The 21,334-nt window shown below is 36.4% G+C and overlaps 1 protein-coding gene and 1 long non-coding RNA gene across 4 annotated transcripts; one reads left to right on the top strand and one right to left on the bottom strand.

Moving 5' to 3' along the window:
• Positions 1 to 1,063: 1,063 nt before the first annotated feature.
• LOC139971560 (solute carrier organic anion transporter family member 3A1-like) lies at positions 1,064 to 18,589 on the top strand. 3 transcript variants are annotated; one of them, XM_071978142.1, is made up of 10 exons: positions 1,064 to 1,337; positions 6,955 to 7,659; positions 8,112 to 8,477; positions 9,190 to 9,354; positions 10,604 to 10,805; positions 12,085 to 12,247; positions 13,473 to 13,657; positions 14,203 to 14,267; positions 14,944 to 15,170; positions 16,304 to 18,589. In XM_071978142.1, exons 2-10 carry the CDS (start codon positions 7,026 to 7,028, stop codon positions 16,364 to 16,366), a joined length of 2,070 nt encoding a protein of 689 aa, XP_071834243.1. In that variant the 5' UTR covers positions 1,064 to 1,337; positions 6,955 to 7,025; the 3' UTR covers positions 16,367 to 18,589. The 3 variants fall into 3 exon arrangements, with proteins under 3 accessions (XP_071834243.1, XP_071834242.1, XP_071834245.1); XM_071978141.1 differs by lacking the exon at positions 1,064 to 1,337 and adding an exon at positions 1,392 to 1,547; XM_071978144.1 differs by lacking the exon at positions 1,064 to 1,337 and adding an exon at positions 4,758 to 4,906.
• Positions 18,267 to 21,303, bottom strand: LOC139971567 (uncharacterized). The gene is made up of 2 exons (XR_011794423.1): positions 19,020 to 21,303; positions 18,267 to 18,908 (listed from the first exon to the last, which is right to left on the bottom strand). It is a non-coding gene; the product is annotated as an uncharacterized lncRNA (long non-coding RNA).
• Positions 21,304 to 21,334: the final 31 nt, after the last annotated feature.

Raw genomic sequence — 21,334 nt, 5'->3', positions numbered from 1 at the left:
GCTACTCGAACGTACATGCTACGGGGGACATTGTGTTCAGGGGGACACAATTTACAACAAAATATATGACCGTCAAATAATGTCCCCCTCCGTGTAACCATAGCATATTCTGTCTGGGGAGACAGTCTGTACCAACTGGCCTTGTACAATAGGTCCGGGGAGACCAAACGTACTGGTAAATCCAGTATAAACTGTCCTGTGGGACCGGGACAGTTTATACTGAATATGGAATATTTGCGACAGTTTGTACTGCTACACCCCCATTAAAGACTGAAAAGTCCCCAGACTGAAAAGTCTGGTGACGCCACTGGGCGCTAGCAGTCCATTCGAGTCCGTCAGGGGGCGTCCGCCCCCTCTGACTGTATGGACGCTCCGCCACTGGTAGGTGCCCGAAAAATTCTCAGCCTCTTGCCCGAATTTTCACCAAAAATTTTGAAAAACACATTGCAAATTATTCTTCTTTCAGTAGGTGCTCGAAAAATTCTCAGCATATTGCAGAATTTTCACAAGAAAAAAAAATGAAAAACATTCTGCAAATAATTATTCTTTCAGTATAGGTGCCCGAAAAATTCTCAGCATATTGCCCGAATTTTCACAAAAATAATTGGTTGGGGGCTGCAGCCCCCGCCCCCGCCCCCCGTCTCCTACGCCTATGAATCATAGTGCTCAAAAATCCTGAGTACTTCAGCTGCATCGTTCGCAATGTATTATCTTGTTCTCTTGCAGAATAGAAATGCTTTTTCTGAGAGGAATTTAATTTCAGCGAAATGTATTGCAACGCCCAGATCGCTGGGGCTTGGGGACGAAGCTAGCTCTGGAAGCGGCGCGTTTTGGTAAATATATCGCCCATGCAAATGTAGAAAAAGGAGTAATCGATATTTTATGACATGCAGCATAGGTAATAATTTTAATTCGTAGGGACATTAAATCAGCAATTATCTCTCGTATGGCCTACCATATACGTGTAATATTCAATGTTATTAACAAGTTTCCAGCTATTGTGCTGGGCGTGAAACTTCCTCAGTTAGTTGTTCATCCAGAGACACTGATGCGAAATTGTACTCGTCTTCAATTCAGGAGTCTTCCAAGCTTTGCATAGCGTAATGCTCTTTGAAGATTAACCAACCCGTTCCAAGCATTGCGAACTGGTAAAACATCGGATTGTGTGGGATTAGGAGTCAATATTTGTCAATGACCTACAGTAGGGCCTACAACCATACACGATGCAGCTATTAATCTTGATTGTGCCTTGTTGTGGTTTTTGCCACAGATATGTACTGGTTTTCTTTTCATGATAGACTATCAAAACCAGCAATCACAAGCATTGTTAGCACCCGGTAAGCCTTAACCCGTGATTATGTGCTGTTCGCCAAATCATGAGTGGTCAAGTGTTGTTTTCAAAGTATTCGCCGCCTATGCTACTAGTAGTAGTAATAGTATTAGTAGTAATAGAAGTATAGCAGTACTTGCGCAGTGTGATTGAAGCCGATTGTCATTTTCACCAGATGAGTGAACGACGGCTGCGTTACTTATATCCAGGGAAAGAAGTAAGGAGTAATTAGCCTAACTGTGTGATAATATGATCAGCAGTCATCTGCAAATGAGGGGTGGTGGGGTCAGGGGCAGGCCTAACTTAGTTAGGGCCCTAGCCAGGATATAACCTAACTTAGGCTTTGCGAGGCGTAGTATGTTTACAAGGTATGTAGGCCTGTATAGCCTTTCTGTGCATGGCTTAGTGTCTTTATAACGTTTGAGTATCTACTTACCTCCTATCACTCAGTATCAGTATTATCTACCTTGCCAAACTTGAGAGAATGACTACGGATATATAGGCCTCTATTCTAACTCAGATCATTAACTTGTCTTTAATTAACCTAACTTTAAGCTTTAACTTAGTAACTATGATATCTATTGGTGCTCAGCAACCTGCAAGGCATTTGTTATTGCTTATGCTAGGCTAACTTACTTCATGTCCTGTATGTTATAGATCCTAAGTTAGGAGCCATCAGTGTTGTAGTCAAGTCCAGCACATTCAAGTTAAAGTCTGAGTCTTTGGTGAACAAGTCCCAGCCGAATTTCTTGGCATTCATGTCCTTAGGAGGGCAAGAGCATGATCACCTTGATCAGAATCACCATGTGCATGATGTATCCCCTCCCACAAATTCCCAGTTTTTTGAAAACCTTCAAAATTGTCCCATTCCACAGGATTGATGGGGGTTGAGGCCCGGTTGTATCCTTTAGTGCCTATCCAACAGTAAGTCACATTACCCTTAGTGACTGCAGTAAGGCAAGATCGCAAGAGAGCCAAGCAGTGTGGGCTAATCATTTCCACAAAGTAGCTAGCAATACAAACCATAGGTGCACCCCAACATTAACAATTCATTTGGAATATCCCCTGTAGCTTCACATAGACCTAACAATAGCCTTCAGAAAAGTGTGCCAATCCCCTTATCCTCATCCATCCATACCACACCCCCTCCCTCCCTCCCACACATCTGCCACTCTCCCACATATGTTTGTAATGAGAGAATTGCTGGCAGACCTAATGCATATTCACTTTCATCATGTGTTACTGTAGCTCACTTTTATTTTGAGGTTTTCGATAATTGTTTGATCATTGAATAAAATAAGGATGGTGTTCCTCCTAATGAACCTGATCACATTCAGTGAGCAGCTAATAGGAATTAAACCACTGAGGAAAGTATTTACATTTAACATTTCACCCAATCTAGTAGAAAGTGAACATACACAATGTAGCTTATGTAGCATAGTGTTTAATATCATGAACGATCAAGCAGTCATTACGGTTAGTATATTTTTAAAAAAAAAACTTGTTGGCTTTCATGAGGAATGTTTCTCATATTGAAATATAAATGTCTGCAGGAGTGTCAAAAATGCTAAAAAGAAGCCTAGCTAATGTTAAACATATTTTAATTTCTTGAAATTGATTGTTTAATTGGAGTCTCATAAGATTTTGGTTTTTTTCCCCATCTCAGATCATTGACAAACCCAAATACCCTGTTATATGAAAGATTTCAAAGGATACTGACTGACTCATGTTTCCTGACATTCAGTAAATAACATCTACTGCAATACTCTTTTTCCTCAACAATCAGTTAAAGTAGGCATTTTGACAGTGCTAACTTACTAGACGATGGGTTAAATAAGTAATATTTAGTGCTATCCTTAAAAATCCAATCATTGATTAGGTTAATAAGCAGTTAGTGTTACAATTCTTTTATAACCAAATGGTGGGTTGAATAAGCACTAAGGCTACATGCTTAAATTTAAAGTGATGACCATTTGATTCATTAAAACCAGAGCACCTTTCTGATTGGCCTCGAAGATCAGGTTTGGAAAAAGCTCTCACCTTTTCATTTAATTTCATGTTACAACAGGAATTACATACATGAATATGTACTGAATGTACAAGTCCTCCCACCCCCCCCCCCCACACACACACACACTGAAAATATAGGAATACGTTGGTCAAATGTATTTCACAATTTATGGATCAATTTAGAGAAATATTTACGATTTAAATAGTATCGTCCTGCCAAGTGGCTATATAAAGTGTCCTGAACTGGCAGCTAAACAGGAAGTTATTTGAACCCCAAAGTGATTCTGTACCTCAGCATTAAACAATAGACCACTTGTTGAAGCTAAACATTTGGTTTGTGTGTGCTTTATAAGTACTGTACAATTTTGTGTATACATCAACTTCCTTCAATGTGTGATTTAAGAAAGACATATAGCCAGAGTCGTGAACATGTTGCTTTAAATGCTTTCTAGTCACTTCGCCCAACAACCATTTCGCCCAACTGCCATTTCGCCCAACCAGCCTGGTCATTTCGCCCAACAGTGTTGGTCATTTCGCCCAACCTTATTTTTACTAATATTCAGTCAGAATAATATTACTTTTTCTATTCCACTATTTCAATTTGATTTATTTTGGGTTAGGTTTCTTCGTAATAGGTAAATAAAAAGTGAGGTCCGTGAGGATAGAAGTCTGAGCAGTTAGTTCGGGTATAATGGGAATATTACACTACTTTAGGCGTTTACGCATACATTGGAAGTTATATTATTATGCAAACACAGGGGAATCGGTCTTCATAAAAACCTATCAAACCTAACCCCTAAAACACTGATCAATCATACTGACTAAAAATTCCTGAACGTTTCCTTACTAAAGTTATACAAATGGAGGATTTCAAGTTTCCTTAATATTCCTTAATATTCGAATATTTACTACCAAACCTAACCCCTAACACACTGATCGATCCTCAAGTTTCCTTAATATTCGGTTCGTATCCTGTAACGTTAACAATTCCCGAACGTTTCCTTTTGAAGGATCATATTCAATCAAGGTTGGGCGAAATGACCAGGCTGGTTGGGCGAAATGACCAGGCTGGTTGGGCAAAATGACCAGGCTGGTTGGGCGAAATGACCAGGCTGGTTGGGGGAAATGACCAGGCCGGTTGGGCAAAATGACCAGGCTGGTTGGGCGAAATGGTTGTTGGGCGAAGTGTCATGCTTCCGTTCAAATATTCATTATTCAACAAGTTTCTTTAAGGGCAGGAGGTACTTCTGCCTGAGTCAATAGTCACAAGACAGATTGTAAGAATTGATGGTAGATATACAAGTATTTGAAGAGAGAAATCTATTCTCAAGTAGTTTTAATTTTCACTTTTGCTGGTACTAGTTAACGTACTACATCAGTGACATATACAGCAATGACATAAACTGAAGTAAGGTAGGTAGGTACCTTCTTCATTTAAAATCTGTGTTGGTATGTATTCAGGAATTGGAAGGATGATCAGAATTAGTTTGTAGCTTGGATTGGTTGCTTGAAGCAAGCTTTAAGAAAATGAGACCAAACTGCTAAATGATGATTTCATTTTCCACTGTAAGTATCTTCTTGATCACCTAATTAATGTTGAAAATCTGAAGCATCATAACTTAAATTTCTCGAAATTTTCAGATTAAAAGTAATATGTGTTGTTATATGCTCAGCTATGTAAAATAGTTCTTTCTGACAGTATCTATAGAGAAATACTTTTCCCTTTGTCATAAGTTAGTGTCAATAGCTGCAGTAACAGTGTTCTTACAGTATGTACATTGTACAGCATATAAAGTAATTTACATTGTACAGCCTATAAAGTAATTTAGCATAGATGAAGGGAAACTTGAGAGGAATGCTCTTTATACCAATTTGTTCCAATATTACGTACTCTTGTACTTAACTATTAACGTTGGTATGGAACCGACTGTGTCTAAACATCAAGTGTACTGTATCACATAGATACAGACCACTCTTTTATTTTCTTCTGGTCATCTTCATTTAGCTGACATAAACTATCAACACAATAGGGTATGTCCTTCCTGTTTATCTGGTCTTGGGGATAGAGTTCAGGTTCAGCTGATGAGAATCACTACTTTAGTTTTTTCCCAATGGTGCTTCTTTTGTTGGCTGTTTTGTGTGGTCAGGGATTATCTTAAGCTTTGTTTGCTGGCAAGTATAAATTGATGCAGGGAAGCTTTCTCCTCAGAGTTCCTCCAGCTTCCTCTTTGTGATACACTTACTTTACATTTTGTTCTTATACTGCACATCACTTCATTACTTTGCATTTTACTTTTATTACAAAGTACTGTACTGTTATTCATAATCGGATTACCTTATTATACTTTTGGATCTCTACAATAATAATATTACTGGAAATCTTACTCTACTTGTGAAGTGTATATTATGCATCCCCTGTTATAGCTGTTCGGAAACTAGTATTTTAGACAGTGATATTTGATAACTCTGTCTTTAGGGATATATACCGGTTTGTTCCAACCTTACATTCTCTTGTAATAATGTTTCTTATTAGGAATGGGACTATAGTGACTGTGTCTTAACATTAATTTTGTAACTCCTCAAACTGAATGTTTGTGATCTTACATTGTGGTATAATTGGTATCCCTCTCTTGGTATGTATCGTTGGAGCTACGAAATAGTTTGAACAATACTTCTTTGTACTGCGAACCCAGCGACACCCCTTGGCTATTTATATTTTGAGAGTTCTCACCTAATGTGTTTTCAATGCTCAATTATATTTTCCCAGTGCATTAGAATCAAAACGCATTTGCTCAGGACTCCATTAAGTCAGAGTATGAGAAACATATCTCTGACTTTTGTGGTTATTTTTCTTATTAATGGCTACCCTTTATTCCACACCAAACTCGGTAATGTATTTTTAAAAGCTCTTCTGATGACTGCTGTGACGATATTCTGGTAAACAAACCTAAACTCGTCAATTATTGTAATCCCTTGGTGTTTGACCATTCAAGCATATGATTTCATTAACATTAAACTACTTTCAGACTTTAACATATCGAAGGCTGATGTCTATTCATGATCTTTTCTTGAAGGATCCCCCCCCCCTCTCCGCTTTGTTGTGCCAGACAACAAGCCACTAATCTTTAATCTCAGCTTACTCCCTCTAAATTAACCAAGACGACTGACCAAGGCAATAAACTTTGTGGCAAACTTCGATGTAAGATCTGGGAAACATCTAATCACAGATCAATTATTTACCCCTCCTGGCCCAAATTTTCGCATTATGCCACTGCCTCTCAATTGTGACACCCCAATGTTGTTTATTTGCTTTGCTATGATTTGTGTTATTAAGGCAATTATGTCGGCCAGACAGGTACTAAATTCAGTTCAATAATCACAAGTAAACCATCAATGACAAATCAATCAATTTGACCCTGTCGCTATACATTTCAGTCAACCTGATCACAGACTTATCCAACCTTAAAAAGGATATTTTTAGTGATAAATGGATCCTGTCCTTTTGGTCATATCATTTTTTGTCTTTGTATGGCCCTAAAACCTTGCCCTGTGATGAATTTTGGAGGTTGTAGCAGCTTTGAGATATAATAATTTATATATATTTGTGTTGACAGGTATTTGAAACTCCCCCAAGAGAGCATCATCACAATATTTCATAAGACAGTGACCTTGTAGAATATTCATAATGCCGGGGTTCAGCTCAAGTAATCCCTACCAACCTTTGGAGGAACCCATACCAGAACCAAAAGTGGTTGGGCCGAGAAAAACTTTGAAGCAGAGATTCCATCATCCAGCTACCTTTTCCTTACTAACTGCTCTTGCCCTGGTGATGAGCTCAGCCCCTGGTGGATACCAGGGAGGTGTTATCAGCACAATAGAGAAACGGTTCCAACTTTCTAACACTCAAGCGGGCACTCTAGCTACATTCTACGATGTGATGGCCCTAACGACCGTTGTGTTTATAACCCATTTTGGTCAGTCACGTCACCGGCCGAGAGTGATAGGTTGCTTACAGTTTATTGCTGGGACAGCAATGATCGTCACTAGCTTGCCGCATTTCTTGTACCCTGCTCCAGGGTTTGTCCTGCATCCACCCAAGGGAGAGAACGATAGTAGTACAGAAGACTATATGTGCCATCCCGATGAATACACGGAAGAGGAGTTTTTTTCGGATGGCAAACAATCTGGTGCACTCATGAATCAGTTTGCTTGGATGTACGTTGGGACATTCTTAGCTAGTTTCAGCAGTCCTGTGATAGCCTTAGCCATTCCTTATATAGATGATAGTGTGGATAAGCAGTCAACATCTGTCTATGCAGGTGAGTTGTTGATTATTAACAGTGTTAACTGCCTGGGTAGGAAGCGGGGATTCCTTTCAAAGGGACATTAAGGAGGGGTAGAATGAAACAGGTCACCTTTCAACCATAAATCTGGAATTTAATCGAAAGTTTCAAGGATTGGAAAACTAATTTTAATAGCTATCAGAATTGCCACAGATTTTTCAACTGACAATGTTGAATTTGACAAGAGATCTTATGATGAATATATGCTTGGAATTTTCCATACTGGCTTTAAGTTGGTTGTCCTTTCTTTCTGTTGGGGGGACACTAACACACTTGGTGATTATATGCAGGATGTTTGGTAGTGATTATGGTGTTAAAGGATTGATCTTGCGGGGAAATGTGTTTATAAAGTGTCAAGTAATTATTATTTCCCTGATGTATCGTTTCATTATCTGAATTGAATGTATCAATTTTGTTTTTCTTCCCAGGTGTATTGCTTGCATCATACAGCATCGGCAGTGTGCTGGGCTACTTCCTTGCTGCTGGTTGTCTCTCAGTTCCAGCTTACCCAACCCTAGTAAATCAGCCAGGCTACCCAAAAGACCCCAGTGACCCCAATTGGCTGGGGGCCTGGTGGTTGGGTTACCTCATTGTGGGTCTCTTCCTCCTTATTCTTTCCCCACTGTTTTTCTTTTTTCCTAAAATTCTTCCCAAAAGTGGATCTGAGGGACAGGAAGAAGAACAGCCTCAAAATACATCGACACAAGTGGTGAATGAAGATGCAGACGTCTCGTCGCCCCAGGAAACGGAGAAAATTGAGATCCTCAAATCTGGTGTCAAGGAATTTGTATACAGTGAGTAACATTTAAGCGTTAAGTATAGTCGGTCCTGGAATAATAACCAAAGTGTTACCAATGTTTTTGAGACCCATGTCTGGGATGATGGGTACCGGGTGTTGTGTTACAGTTGACATTATTTCCATGATAAATGCTTTGTGATTGCAAAAAAGTCAGAAAACTATGGTCCTCCATGCTAGGTCTTGATTCAAGGACAGGTGACACACCCCAGTTTTTGTGTGATTGACAGGAAAATGTGTGCCTCAGCAGCAGCAGAAGTTCAGCCGAAAAGAGTTTGTGTCATATATTAGATACTGGAAACTCCAGTGCTCCCCAATCTTGACCTCTTCCCCCCCCCCCCCCTCCCCCTGCTACCAGTTGGTTAATTATTCTTTTCTGTTTGAAGATATACAAATTTGGAATCATGAGCAAAGAAATAGGTTACTACAACTATTATGGATTGAATCTGGCCCCTAATTTTTTTTCTTCCAAAATGCTTTATCATTTTCCAGTTGACTTCCTGTTGATCGTTTGCTTAACATCTCAGTATTCTGATGTATTGGACGACCCAGTGTTTGGGTGTCCTTTATATGTATCACAATCAGAAGACCTATTTTTTGTTCTGTGCCGCTTCTACTTGTCCCTTGTAATTTGTGGACTCTTACCTGAATTTGATCTTTGATCTATAAAGACATCACACATTTTGTTTGGGGTATTTTCTTCCTTTCAGCGATGGTGAAATCAATATTCCGGATTTGCACCAACATCCCTGTGATGGCTCTGTACATCGTTGGCTTCCTTCATTTAGCATCCTTTGCCGGGGTCCAGCTGTTCAGTGCTCAGTACATGGAGTTTCAGTTTGGATTAGAAGCTCGCTTCACCTCACTTCTCTTGGGTAATCTACTTTTTCTCTCTCTCTCCGTCATCACATGTCTGATACACATGCTCCACGTGCCATCAAGTTAACAGTTTGGCCAATTCTCACAGTGTTTTACTCCAAATGCAATTACAATATATATATACCAAACTATGAAATCCTCATAAATTTTTCCCAAATGTAGTTTAACTGTTAAGTGAGTCTTTAAATAAAGTTGATTCGATCTTCAACATTTTTCGTCAACCAGACACTTTCCATATTAAGTATTAAATTACTTGAAAGGACAAATGTTTGCATGCATGTATTTTAGATCCTCCTGCCAGCAGGAACTTGCGAAGAAGCCATCATTGGCTTATCAAAGCCGCAAGCTGACCGAAGTCAGTCTCTTAGGTTCATATTTAACGTCCATGATTATGAATTGCCAATTGTCAACAACTCTGTAACTGGACGACATACCATTAATCTTGGAGTGACTCAAACTCGGGACCTTATGATTGAAAGGCACCGACCAAACAGATCTTAACATTTCAAATCTTTTGCTGTTTACATGGTTTTCTTTATGAGAAATTTAAGGAAATCGAAAAGACCTCTTGCCTTGGTCTTGAAAGTCCTCGTATATAGAGGTTTTAGTCTGGAAAAGTGACGGAAATCCTATTTTGAACACTTCTTCACCTATGACATGGCTTACACAGGGTTTCTAAGAAGTGTAGATACAAACTAACTATAGGAAAGCCCTAACATTAGATCATCATTACAGTGTTGGCCTCATCGTTAACTGTAAGACGTGTTTTAGTCTTGAAAAAGTCTGGCATTTCATTTGCCTAAAAGAATATGTTTACAAATGTTTTGAAACTTGACTAGCCGAGGCAGTTAACTTCGTCTCTCTGGGACTACTGGAAAATCATAGTTTGTTTGCATCAACATCAAGACAAATAGGTTTCATTATCTCCTCTCTGGTTCTGTCTCTCCTGCAAGGTGTGAGCAATTCTTAATTATATTTGCATGGCAAGTAACCAGTACATCTGACACTTAAAAAGTAGCTGTTTATGTTGGATTGCTAATATCTGTCACTGAGCCCTACAAAACATAACCATATCAAAATATTTTACCTTTCTTTTACAGAAGAAAAAAAAAAACATGTCTCATGAAGAGGTATCTGGCGTAAAATTAGCAGCAAATTGCACTCTGTAAAGAACACATGAATTTTGTCTTGTTCTTTTATTAATAATAATATGAATACAATTTTTAACTTGGAACATATTCTCAGGTTTGTTGGTAGTCCCCAGCGGTATTTTTGGAACAATGGTTGGTGGTTACTGCATCAAGCGATTCGGTCAGACCAGAAAGAGGATGGCATGGCTGCTCGTCTTCTTCACTGCTCTGGCATTCTGTTTCGACCCGGTATCTATGATGTTGGGATGTGCGACTGGAGACGTGGCTGGAGTGACAGAGCCATATAACTATACCAGGTATGATCACTTGTGTGTTTGAATAAAGGCAACAGTAACACAGCCGTATAACTATACCAGTTATTACCATATATGGTTTGAATATAGGTATGAATTTAACTCTGGTGTTTTTAGTTGATTGATCAAAACCACTATCCACCAGTTTTGAGGTATCAGTGAAACCAACATATCACAGATTTGAGATATCACTAAAACCAGAATAGCACAGTTTTGAGGTATCACTGTAACCAACATAGCAGTTTTGAGGTATCACTATAACCAACATAGCATAGTTTGAGTTATCACTGTAACCAACATAGCACAGTTTTAAGGTATCACTGTAACCAACATATCACAGTTTTGATGTATCTCTGTAACCAGCATAGCACAGTTTTGAGGTATCACTGTAACCAGCAATGCACAGTTTTGAGGTATTAATTTACTGTAACCAATGTAGCATGCACAGATTTGAGGTATCACTGTAACTAACATAGAAGTTTTGAGGTATCACTGTAACCAACATAGCACAGTTTTGAGGATAGTCCCTGTTGAGGTTTTGCCCTCAGGTTAAGCTTTGGAAACTCCACTATCAAGACTTAATTTGATTTATACATTTTAGCAAGATGTCAGTGAACCAGGTAATATACATGTTCAAGGTACTTGCTATCAATTGTTTTTTTCAGGAAAGACAACATCCCAGTGTTGTCTGTGTGGTTTGAAATGTCATCATGGCTTTTGGTTGTCTGAGTTCATGAGCCCTGAAATGTTTCACTTTTTCAAGGTTGTACTTCAACTGTTTTTGTTACTCAATAGTTTCAATAAAGTACCTGCTAGTTTGTCTTCAATGTGAACAGATTTTCACATTGTATATGTAAGCTTCTCTCACAATGTAATCTGCCTGTTAGTTACTAAATTGCTAGTAACATAGATGGTATGTAAAGTCTTGCTAATATGAGTATTGTTATGTGGTCAGTCTGTATAGTAATGGTCGGCTCTGCAAGGCCTGTAAATATGACAAGAACGACCTCGGTAGAGTGACACTTACTCTTTATGTCTATGCTACTCATAATGATTAACAGAGTAAGTAAACTGGTTGCATTCCATACATAGAGGTTAGTCAGTGCATACTGCAATATTTGCTATGTTGCTAGCTACTTGGAAATGCAGTGTAAAAAGCAGGTAACATTCAGAAAGGACAGCTGAGAAAATGAAATTTGAAGTTGTTCCTACTTGCTCATCGATGCTCTTAGTGAGTCAAGATGATACTGTAACCACTATATTACTCTGCTTTAATCAACAGTGGTGGTGGAGCACCAGCATTCCCAGGAGTCAATGTATCTTGCAACTCTGACTGTCATTGTGCATTGGATAGCTACCAGCCTGTCTGCGGTGAAGATGGCCTGACCTACGTATCGCCCTGCTTCGCCGGTTGTACAGAGAATACAACGCAACCAGATGGAACGGTATCTGTTTCTTTCAATTCTTCCCTATTAGCAAAATCATTCATTGCTACTGATTTCACCAACCCCTTTTATTTGGGGGGGGGAGGTTAATGTTTTTCAGTTATACCAGATTTCATGAGTGGATATCTTTATGTTAGGCTCTGCAAGTCGCATGTCTTAATGTAGCAAAGCAAGACTATAGTGTTTGATAGCTACGTTGAAATCAATGTGTGTGCTTTGATCTAATGTTTGACAATGATAATGATAATGTTTCATGTTGCAACCGACATGAATTCAAAGCCATTAAATTTGAAATTAAGTGTATCTTACTGTAGATGTTTTGATCCTACTATGATTAAACTGAACTGTCATTTTCTATGTACTTTGTACCGATATATCCATCAGTGATAGTTGGTGTCGTTATCTACGTACAGTCTGCATTGTTATGATATGTAATCGTTGCATTTTACACTGAATTTGGTGTATAGGGAATAGTATGTTCGGTAATGCACTGCAAAATATGAAATGCAGTTTGGACAATTTGCCATTCAAGTGCAAAGAATTGTTGTAAAATTTGTGATGATACAAAAAAACATTGAAAATTATAAAAGTCAGACTTGCAAGTCACAACGTCACACATACTTCAGATAACCGGGCAAGTACAATTCAATTGCCAACTTGAGCAAGCCGTGATATGATGCTATACATTGTGAGAATTGTAAAGCAAAATTGTGACGCGAAACATTTGTACTAAATTATATTCTGAATATACATTGTATATAATACATACACACATATAACATATCAAACACTTTCTGTATGTACTAGATGTCTTTTTCACTTCAGTAAATCTGTGGAATTATAAACAAATTCGGAAACAAGGAAAGAAATTTGATTGCTTGTAACAGGATCCAAAACCAGTGACCCCAGGATTAGATCCTGACGTAGCCAACATTTATCTTTGCTCTTCTACAGATCCTATTATATTAACATTGAGATACATTTAATAGTGTTTAACAGAAATTATAGTATCGTTGGTATATGTGCACTGCATCTGTGTGTTTCCATTGAGTTGTGCTTCAGTTCTACCCCAGGAAAAAAACTGCAGTCGTTGGTAAGATGCTCCTTAACACTTTGGATCTTCGCACTAAATGTGCAACTTAGAGACAAGCTGATAGATGCCTTTTATACCTCAGTCTGAACTTCTAAATACTAAACTACATTTTGACTTACCTGTCTCTCCTAGCAAAGCTACAGTAGCTGTGCATGTATTCCTGGTGGTGACTCATTGGATGATGAAGGAGGGACAGCCCGCTCAGGGGAATGCAGGCCGTTCTGTAAAACACAATTTATAATGTACTTCTTGTTTGGTCTTGTGTGGTCGTCCTGTCTTACCCTCATGACAGTGCCTGGTTTAATGCTGACGCTGAGGTAAGATTTAACGCTACTAACTGTCCATGTCACATTAGTGATCAACGATGATAGAAACCCAGGCAGGGTAGATCGTATATTGTAGAGTGAATTTATTGGAGTAAACATATCGAATCACAACAATTTAAATTTCTTATCTCTTTTTTTATATATATATAATACCAATCGTAGAGGTTTTAGTCTAAAAAATCTGCAGTATGTATATTTAAATATATATATATATATATATATATATATATATATATATATATATATATAAATATAGATATATGTATATAGGTATATATATAGATATATACATGTTTGTTGCCATTGCATATTTTTTGCAAAGCAACGCTAGGTAACTTATCCTCTGGGTTGGCAGAGCCGGAAACTTATTTTCTTTTGATTATAAAATGGAATTCCTTGAAAAGGGGTGTCTCACCCAAAGGTCACTTGAATTCTTTGTCAAATGTTAAGATGAGTTAAAAGAAGAGACAGAGAGAGAAGGATGAATTTCTGATTTAACTTTTGTTTACAATATCTACAAATACTTTGCTCCACAGATGTGTCACTGATGAGGATAGGTCTCTTACATTGACCATCGGGAATGTCATGGGCAAGCTCTTTGGTGAGAGATAGAGGTTGTTATATAGTAAAACAGAGAAGATTAATCAGAATACATTACATAGTACCTTAAATTTCTTCTTTCATTAGTCATTATGTCATCTCCCTACATGTAACATGTAGGGAGATGAGATGTTGTACTTAACCCACTTCAGAAAATGTAAGTGAGCCCAAAAATGTGTTTTGTGTTCCAGTTTGACAATGGTCATCACTTTTGTATTATGATACTTAGTATGACTTTTGAAGTGGAATCAAATCTTGTTTCTTGCTGAAACATGGAGATAGAAAGAAGTAACAAGGCAGCTGTAGGTATATAAACTGTTCTTCATTACAACGGTATATAGGAAACATGAAGCAGTGATTAGAGTATTTTAGCATTACAATTGATTGTTTTGTTTGTCAAGGCTTCTTCACCTTATCCTTTTTTTCAAACTTTAGATTTTAGTTGTCCTGCTAGATAAATTTTTAAGTAGGAGGTCCTGACTTTATGCTTTTATTGATGAGAAAGTGTTTGTTCACTCAGAAAACACCAAATTGTTTCTTAAAGGTTGTCAGTCACTGATCTGTTAATCAAGACAAACATATCAGTGAAGTCAAGCATACTGTAAAATCAACTTTAGCCTTGTATTTCTGATGTTTTTCATGGCTTTTTCTTTGTTGTCCTTCGTACTACCCTACAGGTCAGATACCATCGCCTCTTCTCTTTGGATTAGTCATAGATGCCTGTTGCATCCTTCATCAAACTGTTTCTGGAGCCGAAGGCAACTGCCTCCTCTACAATAACGTCCTCTTGCGCTTGAGTATGAACGGACTTGTCACATTATTACATTTCGTTAGTCTTCTGATTACGATATTCGCTGCTCTGGTGATCTGTATTCAAGACAGAGATAAGAAGCTAGAGTTGGAAGTAAGAATTCTCTGTTATTTATTTTATTCATTCATTTCTCATTAATTTGTTTGTTCTAACAGCTCTTTGTTCAGACATTGCTGGCAATGGAGAAACATCAAATCTACCATCAGAGTGGGCATGGTGTCTTTATCATTTACAACAATCTTACATCTCTTCAAATGTCAAAGTTAATGTGATTATAGGCAGCATGAGGAGTCTCTAGAAATTCCTGTGGAACACCTACAGCAGGGTTTTTCAATTGATGTCTTGGGGACCAAATCCAATTTGGTCCACAAGCCTGCGCTAATGGGGCACGCAGACCAATGGGGCCTTATGCTGCTTCATTGCCCTACTGGCCTATCATGCACATTACTCACTAGGTTATAATGAGGTTTATGTTCTCTCTAGCCATTTCCTCCAATCAAGTTTCCTCTCTGGCCCTTTAGAAAATTATTTGAGAAACCCTGACCTTATGGTGGGTCTTAATCAGGGAAGGATGTTTAATATATTATAGGTTTCTCTTGATACTCTTTTGTCATTGGTCAGTGTTTCATCACTGGACATTTTGAAGTATCCATTATGGTTATGACAGTGTAGGAAGCCTAGGCTCTTCAAGGATGATTTTAAACCAAAAGTCAATTTGGCTATGTTACAGACCATCATTTTTTTTTGTTTTTTTTGTTGCCAAACTTAGTGATTCTTTGTGACTGTTAAAGACATTCATGGAACCTTGTGGAAGAACTTCACTTGAATGAAAAGTTAATTTTTTCAAAAAGATAACAATACTAAACTTGTACTTCACCTACATGTTTCTGAGGATGAACTTAGTTAGCATAGCTAACAGTAATCTGAGATTGTCTTCAAGCTGTGAAAACATGTCGGGCAAGCTCTACAGTTGATAAAATATCTGTACCTTTTGCTTGCAGTAAATATTACCATAAAAAGTTGTAATGCAGCTTCTTGTTGCCCAGTTTTAACAAACCCTGTGAGGATTACTCAAAATAATATTTACTACAATTATGGACTTTTTAATATAAAACTTAAGTATTTCAGGTATGTGATGGTGCTACATTTGCTACTTTACAGCATTGACTATATTTTAAGTTTCTGTACTGAAACATAAATATACATATATCTTTGATTTCTGACAGGAATCTGATGGCCGCAGACCCCTGACCAGTGTAACTGATGACCAGGAAGACTTAAATACCTAGCATTACGTTGTATCATCGGTTTGTCTTTCTGTGGAATTGTGTACGTAAAATTCTCGCTTCTTGAAAGAATCATTGTTACTTTTGAGTACAAACAAGATCAGGGTTTGGTTTTATGTTTTCATTTCTCCACCAACTATTCTATAAGGTTTTCCTTTGCACATTACTCAGTAATTTTTTTTATAATATCGTCTGTGGTTCCATAGAAAGGTATTACGTTAATAAATCATGGTTGTTTTTTTAATGTCATTTGGCATTGAAAGCTGAAGTATTGCAAAGAAACTACAGAGATATCTGATATGTTTAGAACTTTGAATTATCTAGTCAGGTTTTGTCGTTTGTGGTATTTATTCTATTGCCAGTGTTGTATTAGGTTAGTATAAATGACTCACTCCTTCATTGACACAAGCAAGATTAGCCACAGTCCAACAGAAGGTTACCAAATGACAGAGTTAGAGATTTAAAAGTTAAAATTAGGGCATAAATGTCACGTCTCTTTTGGTATTGATAAAGATCCACTTTCATTGTGTAGTAGTTGTGTATTAGTGTATCAGAATCTTCTTCAAGACTTACCTTTCTGTCATAAAGTATGTGAAAAATATTAGCAATATTTTACCCATTGACAGTCTGAGGCTCATCATCTGAGGCTCATATTTTGTTTGAAGAGCATAATTCAACCATCACCACTCAAAAAAAACTTGTTTTAAATAAAAAGAGGCATGTTGCATTTAATTTGGTACAATATTGGAGTAACTATACTCAATCATGACTGACATGATAAGGTAGCTGAAAGAAAAAGTTAAAAAAACAGCTGTCAGTCAAGTCCACTAAAAATAGCAACAGGAATAATGAAATTAAGCTTAGACTGCACAGGCTTGCAAAGATACATTCAATTTATGGGACACAAATGTTTGTATTTCTTGGGAAACACAGGTAACGACTTTCAATCCACGTGGTTGTACCGTCCTTTATCTCTTAGATTGTTTGAGAGTCGTTCAATGATTCATGAATGTTAAAATTGATGTAATCGGTGGCACAGTCTAGCCTTTCATATAAACCTAGCTGGATGTTTGGTTTATTTATCTTTATCATGGAAGGCAAAATCAAAAGTTTAAAAAGTCTTCTAATAAATTACTTCTGTTGCCAGATATTCTCACATTTTCTGTATTTTTATGTTTCCTTTTATTCCGAATGTTTTCCATGTTTATATCATGTCCATATCGCTGTAGGGACAGCTATGATTAACAGAGGTTTTATGTTTCATCAGCATATACAGAATATGAAATAGCATTTTACTTGCCTTCTGCACTGACAAAGATATTACTCTGAGGCTAGTTTTCATCTATTTGATGACCAGTAGCGCTAATGGAAGGGATCTCTTCTGCTTCCCTGACTTTGTTTATTTGTTTTACAAAAATAGAATCTTTGCGGTTTCTTTGGATTGCAATCTTATCCATTAAATGTCAAACCTATCATAGTTAAAATAAAGCTGTTAAATGTTTAATGTAGGCCATGGGATATTACTTACATTTTCATGTTTGAGAGGTTTAATTGTGTAATGATAGATGCACTGTCTTTAATTGAATGCTATGTATGTATGTGTGTATGTATGCGTGGGTGCGTCTGATGTAGGTACGTTGGAAATATGTGTGTATTTTAGTAACACCTATGTACGTGTTTCATATATGTATGAGTAACTTTTAACCATCTTTACTGTTTCTTTATTTCCTTCTTTCAAGACAGTTTATGGCTCATTTTGTATTTTACGAAACATTTTCATAAGTTTTCTTAAGTTGGTTGAAAGAATTTCTTGGGTGTAATATATAATTAAGTTTTACAAAGTTTTACAGAAAAGAAAGGAATACTTGATAAGTGCATTGCTTTATACTTTGAATTTTTGCTCTTTGTTTTTGGTCTTTCAAATTCAGTGATTCCATTAAAGTTTTAATTGCAATTATCGGCAGATGACACACATATTTATAAATTGTTTAGTCTTCATGAATGTTTCTGTAAAACCATACTTACATACCTCATTAATATTCCCTGGAAATGAACAAAGAGGGATAATTGGAAATGTTTGTTGGTCAAAGTATTTTATAATGTATCGATAGTAAATATTATATTCTTACATTATCGGGAAGATCGGATGAGTTTGACTTAATTTTTATGTGTGGCCAATAATGAGCAAAGTATTAAATTAATAAATGGTTTTTCATTCTGATTAATTTTAACTCGTGTTTATCGTTAATGTTGTATTACTCATGTTTCAGTGGCTTAAAACAATTGAGAAGGAAATGTGATATGCATATTTGAATGAATAGCCTCCGCATCATGTTTGCCTTGATATTCCTTACATATCCTGGCCATTGCAATCATTTAGATGGAATTTTCTGCTATTCATGATCTTCACATAGGCAAATCATTGACTACCAAGAATCTTATTTTTATTCTTTATTTCCATTGTTTCTTCTTTTTGTTTCCCTACCATAATTTTTCATTTTTGTGGAATGTTATTTCATGTCTCATCTGTTGAGGATCCAAGAATCTTTTTTTTTTTATTCTTTATTTCCATTGTTTCTTCTTTTTGTTTCCATACCATAATTTTTCATTTTTGTGGAATGTTATTTCATGTCTCATCTGCTGAGGATCCAAGAACCTTATTTTTATTCTTTATTTCCATTGTTTCTTCTTTTTATTTCCCTACCATAATTTTTCATTTTTGTGGAATGGTATTTCATGTCTCATCAGTTGAGGAAATTTCATAATGTACAGCTCTAACATCGATAAAGGAATGAATAATTTAAAAGAGTCACGAAAAATTTCAAGCAGGTGTCATTATAGGCTTCCATAGTACTGCAGTGAATATATGTGAAGGAATATAAAGCTATGCTTCACATTCAGTTCAAAAGGTTTTACTGAACTGTTTAACAGAGCTACGCATCATAAGCAGATCTATCAGTAAAGATGTTGGTATGAGTGGCTGCCCTCGTAATGTCTTGCTTTTATACTCTATGAACAACAGTAAATAAATTTGGTATCGGTATTTATAGGAAAAACATTTCCTTTTACTGTTTTACAGTTTTGCGTGTAAAATGTCCGTGTTTATTTTTTTCAATATACAAACAGTAAAACAATATTTCTAGTAAACTCTAATTAAGTCTTTAAATACCTTAAAAATTAATTGATTACACTCAGTAATTATACTTTGGGCGAAGAGGAAATATAAGCATATTTGTATGTAAATAAAAGATTCTCAAGGGCTTTGTTACAATACAGGTCAGAATTAACAGACTGGGTGCACCACGCACAAATTGGTTTACTTTTTTTCAAAGGGTAAATAAGTAATTGAAAAAATTGAGTTGTCAGAATGTATACTGTATATATAATGATACTGAAAATAACCTTAATGGAATTAAATTTGAAAATTGGCAATATAATTAAATTGTGTGTCTGTGTGTATGTATGTAAATATATATATATATATATACATACATACACATATATACGTGTATATAGACACACAATTTAATTATATTGCCAATTTTCAAATTTAATTACATTAAGTTTATTTTCAGTACGTATTTATATATATATATATATATTTATTTATATATATATATATATATATCTATATTATATATATATATATATATAAACATACAAGTATATCTCACATGACTCGGCAGAAATAAAATTCAAAAAATAAAACATATTTTGTGTCTTTGCCTTGTGTTAGCAATTAAGAGTGTATTGCATCTGTATCCATCCTGAAGATACCAGTAACAGTGAAAGTTATACGTATTTCTTAATATTTGTGTTATAAATTCAGTCAAAACAAGTATATAAACTTACAAAAAAGAGGAATACAAATATGTTTGCAAATTTTACAAGAGTAAGGATATGTTTGGGCTCCCAGCAGAACTAACTTTCTATCAATGATTCTCCTGTAACGCTATAGATTTATCAAGTTATTCAGTGTTTAAACATATGGTGAATCTCTGGAATACTCCTTTAAGGATAACTTGATGGTGACGTCAGCTCCTCGGTGCAGACCTAATGTTAATGTTAATGTATTGTTTTCCAAATTCTTATACAACTATGTTCTTCTATATGTACAACACAGCATTCGTGTCGGCTTGACTAAGTTGTAATGCACTATCAACCTTGGTGATATATGGCTTTAGGTTTATTTAGTGTTGTGATTTTATCTGAGAAACTGCTACTTTTATTGATGGACTATAGATGTTTAAAGGGTAATTTCATAACCAGGACTGAAAGCTAGTTTCAACGGTCAGCAAAAAAAATCAAACTTAATTCGAGGTCTATGCCATACATGACCCGTTATTACACATTCCTGTTCTTTTCACTGTTTTAGATAGGCTTTACAAACAAAAGAGTGGGGAAAAAACATCTTAATTGTTGTCAATGAGCATCTATGACATCACTCCCGTGTTTCCTTCGAAGTCGCTTTGGGCAAAAAAAAAGTGTAGGCCTATAAGCTTCAAGCTATAAGCTTCGTGGGCGATCTCAAAAACGGAATGTCGGATTTGACCATTTCACCGGCATGCTCACATTGTTTTCTTTACATTCTATTTGTTTTGTTTATTTCATATTGGATGTTCTCTTCTTAATAAATATAAAAACTTGAGTAAACTAAGACCGCGTATATCAAACCCAATGAGATGTTTTGTGTTGTTACATCTTCGTTTTATGCTATTTCTCTTCTGTTTAAAGTTTTCTTTAAAATAAAAGCTTTCTTTACTACTCTGGATCGGTCTGTAATATTCGATTCGGTGCTGGTACTCTGAAATCCTTTATTTGCACACAAGAAACGATAGCCATGTCATAACGTATAACACTGTATGAGTCATTATAATTCTCTGTAGTGATTTCATCCATTATCAATAAAATACTTCACGGTGCGTGACCCTTATTTATACCCTAGTCTTCCGGCGGTAGAATCTTGACAAT

Source organism: Apostichopus japonicus, chromosome 8, assembly GCF_037975245.1.
Source record: "Apostichopus japonicus isolate 1M-3 chromosome 8, ASM3797524v1, whole genome shotgun sequence".
In the NCBI taxonomy this organism is placed as follows: Eukaryota; Metazoa; Echinodermata; class Holothuroidea; order Aspidochirotida; family Stichopodidae; genus Apostichopus; species Apostichopus japonicus.
This window is presented reverse-complemented; position numbering and strand designations above follow the sequence as displayed.

Excerpts from the sequence above, each read along its gene's own strand:
- LOC139971560 (XM_071978142.1), top strand. The coding sequence starts at position 7,026 with ATGCCGGGGTTCAGCTCAAGTAATCCCTACCAACCTTTGGAGGAACCC. Across the intron at positions 8,478-9,189 it reads TGTCAAGGAATTTGTATACA|CGATGGTGAAATCAATATTC; the intron begins GTGAGTAACATT and ends TCTTCCTTTCAG. Across the intron at positions 12,248-13,472 it reads CAACGCAACCAGATGGAACG|CAAAGCTACAGTAGCTGTGC; the intron begins GTATCTGTTTCT and ends TGTCTCTCCTAG.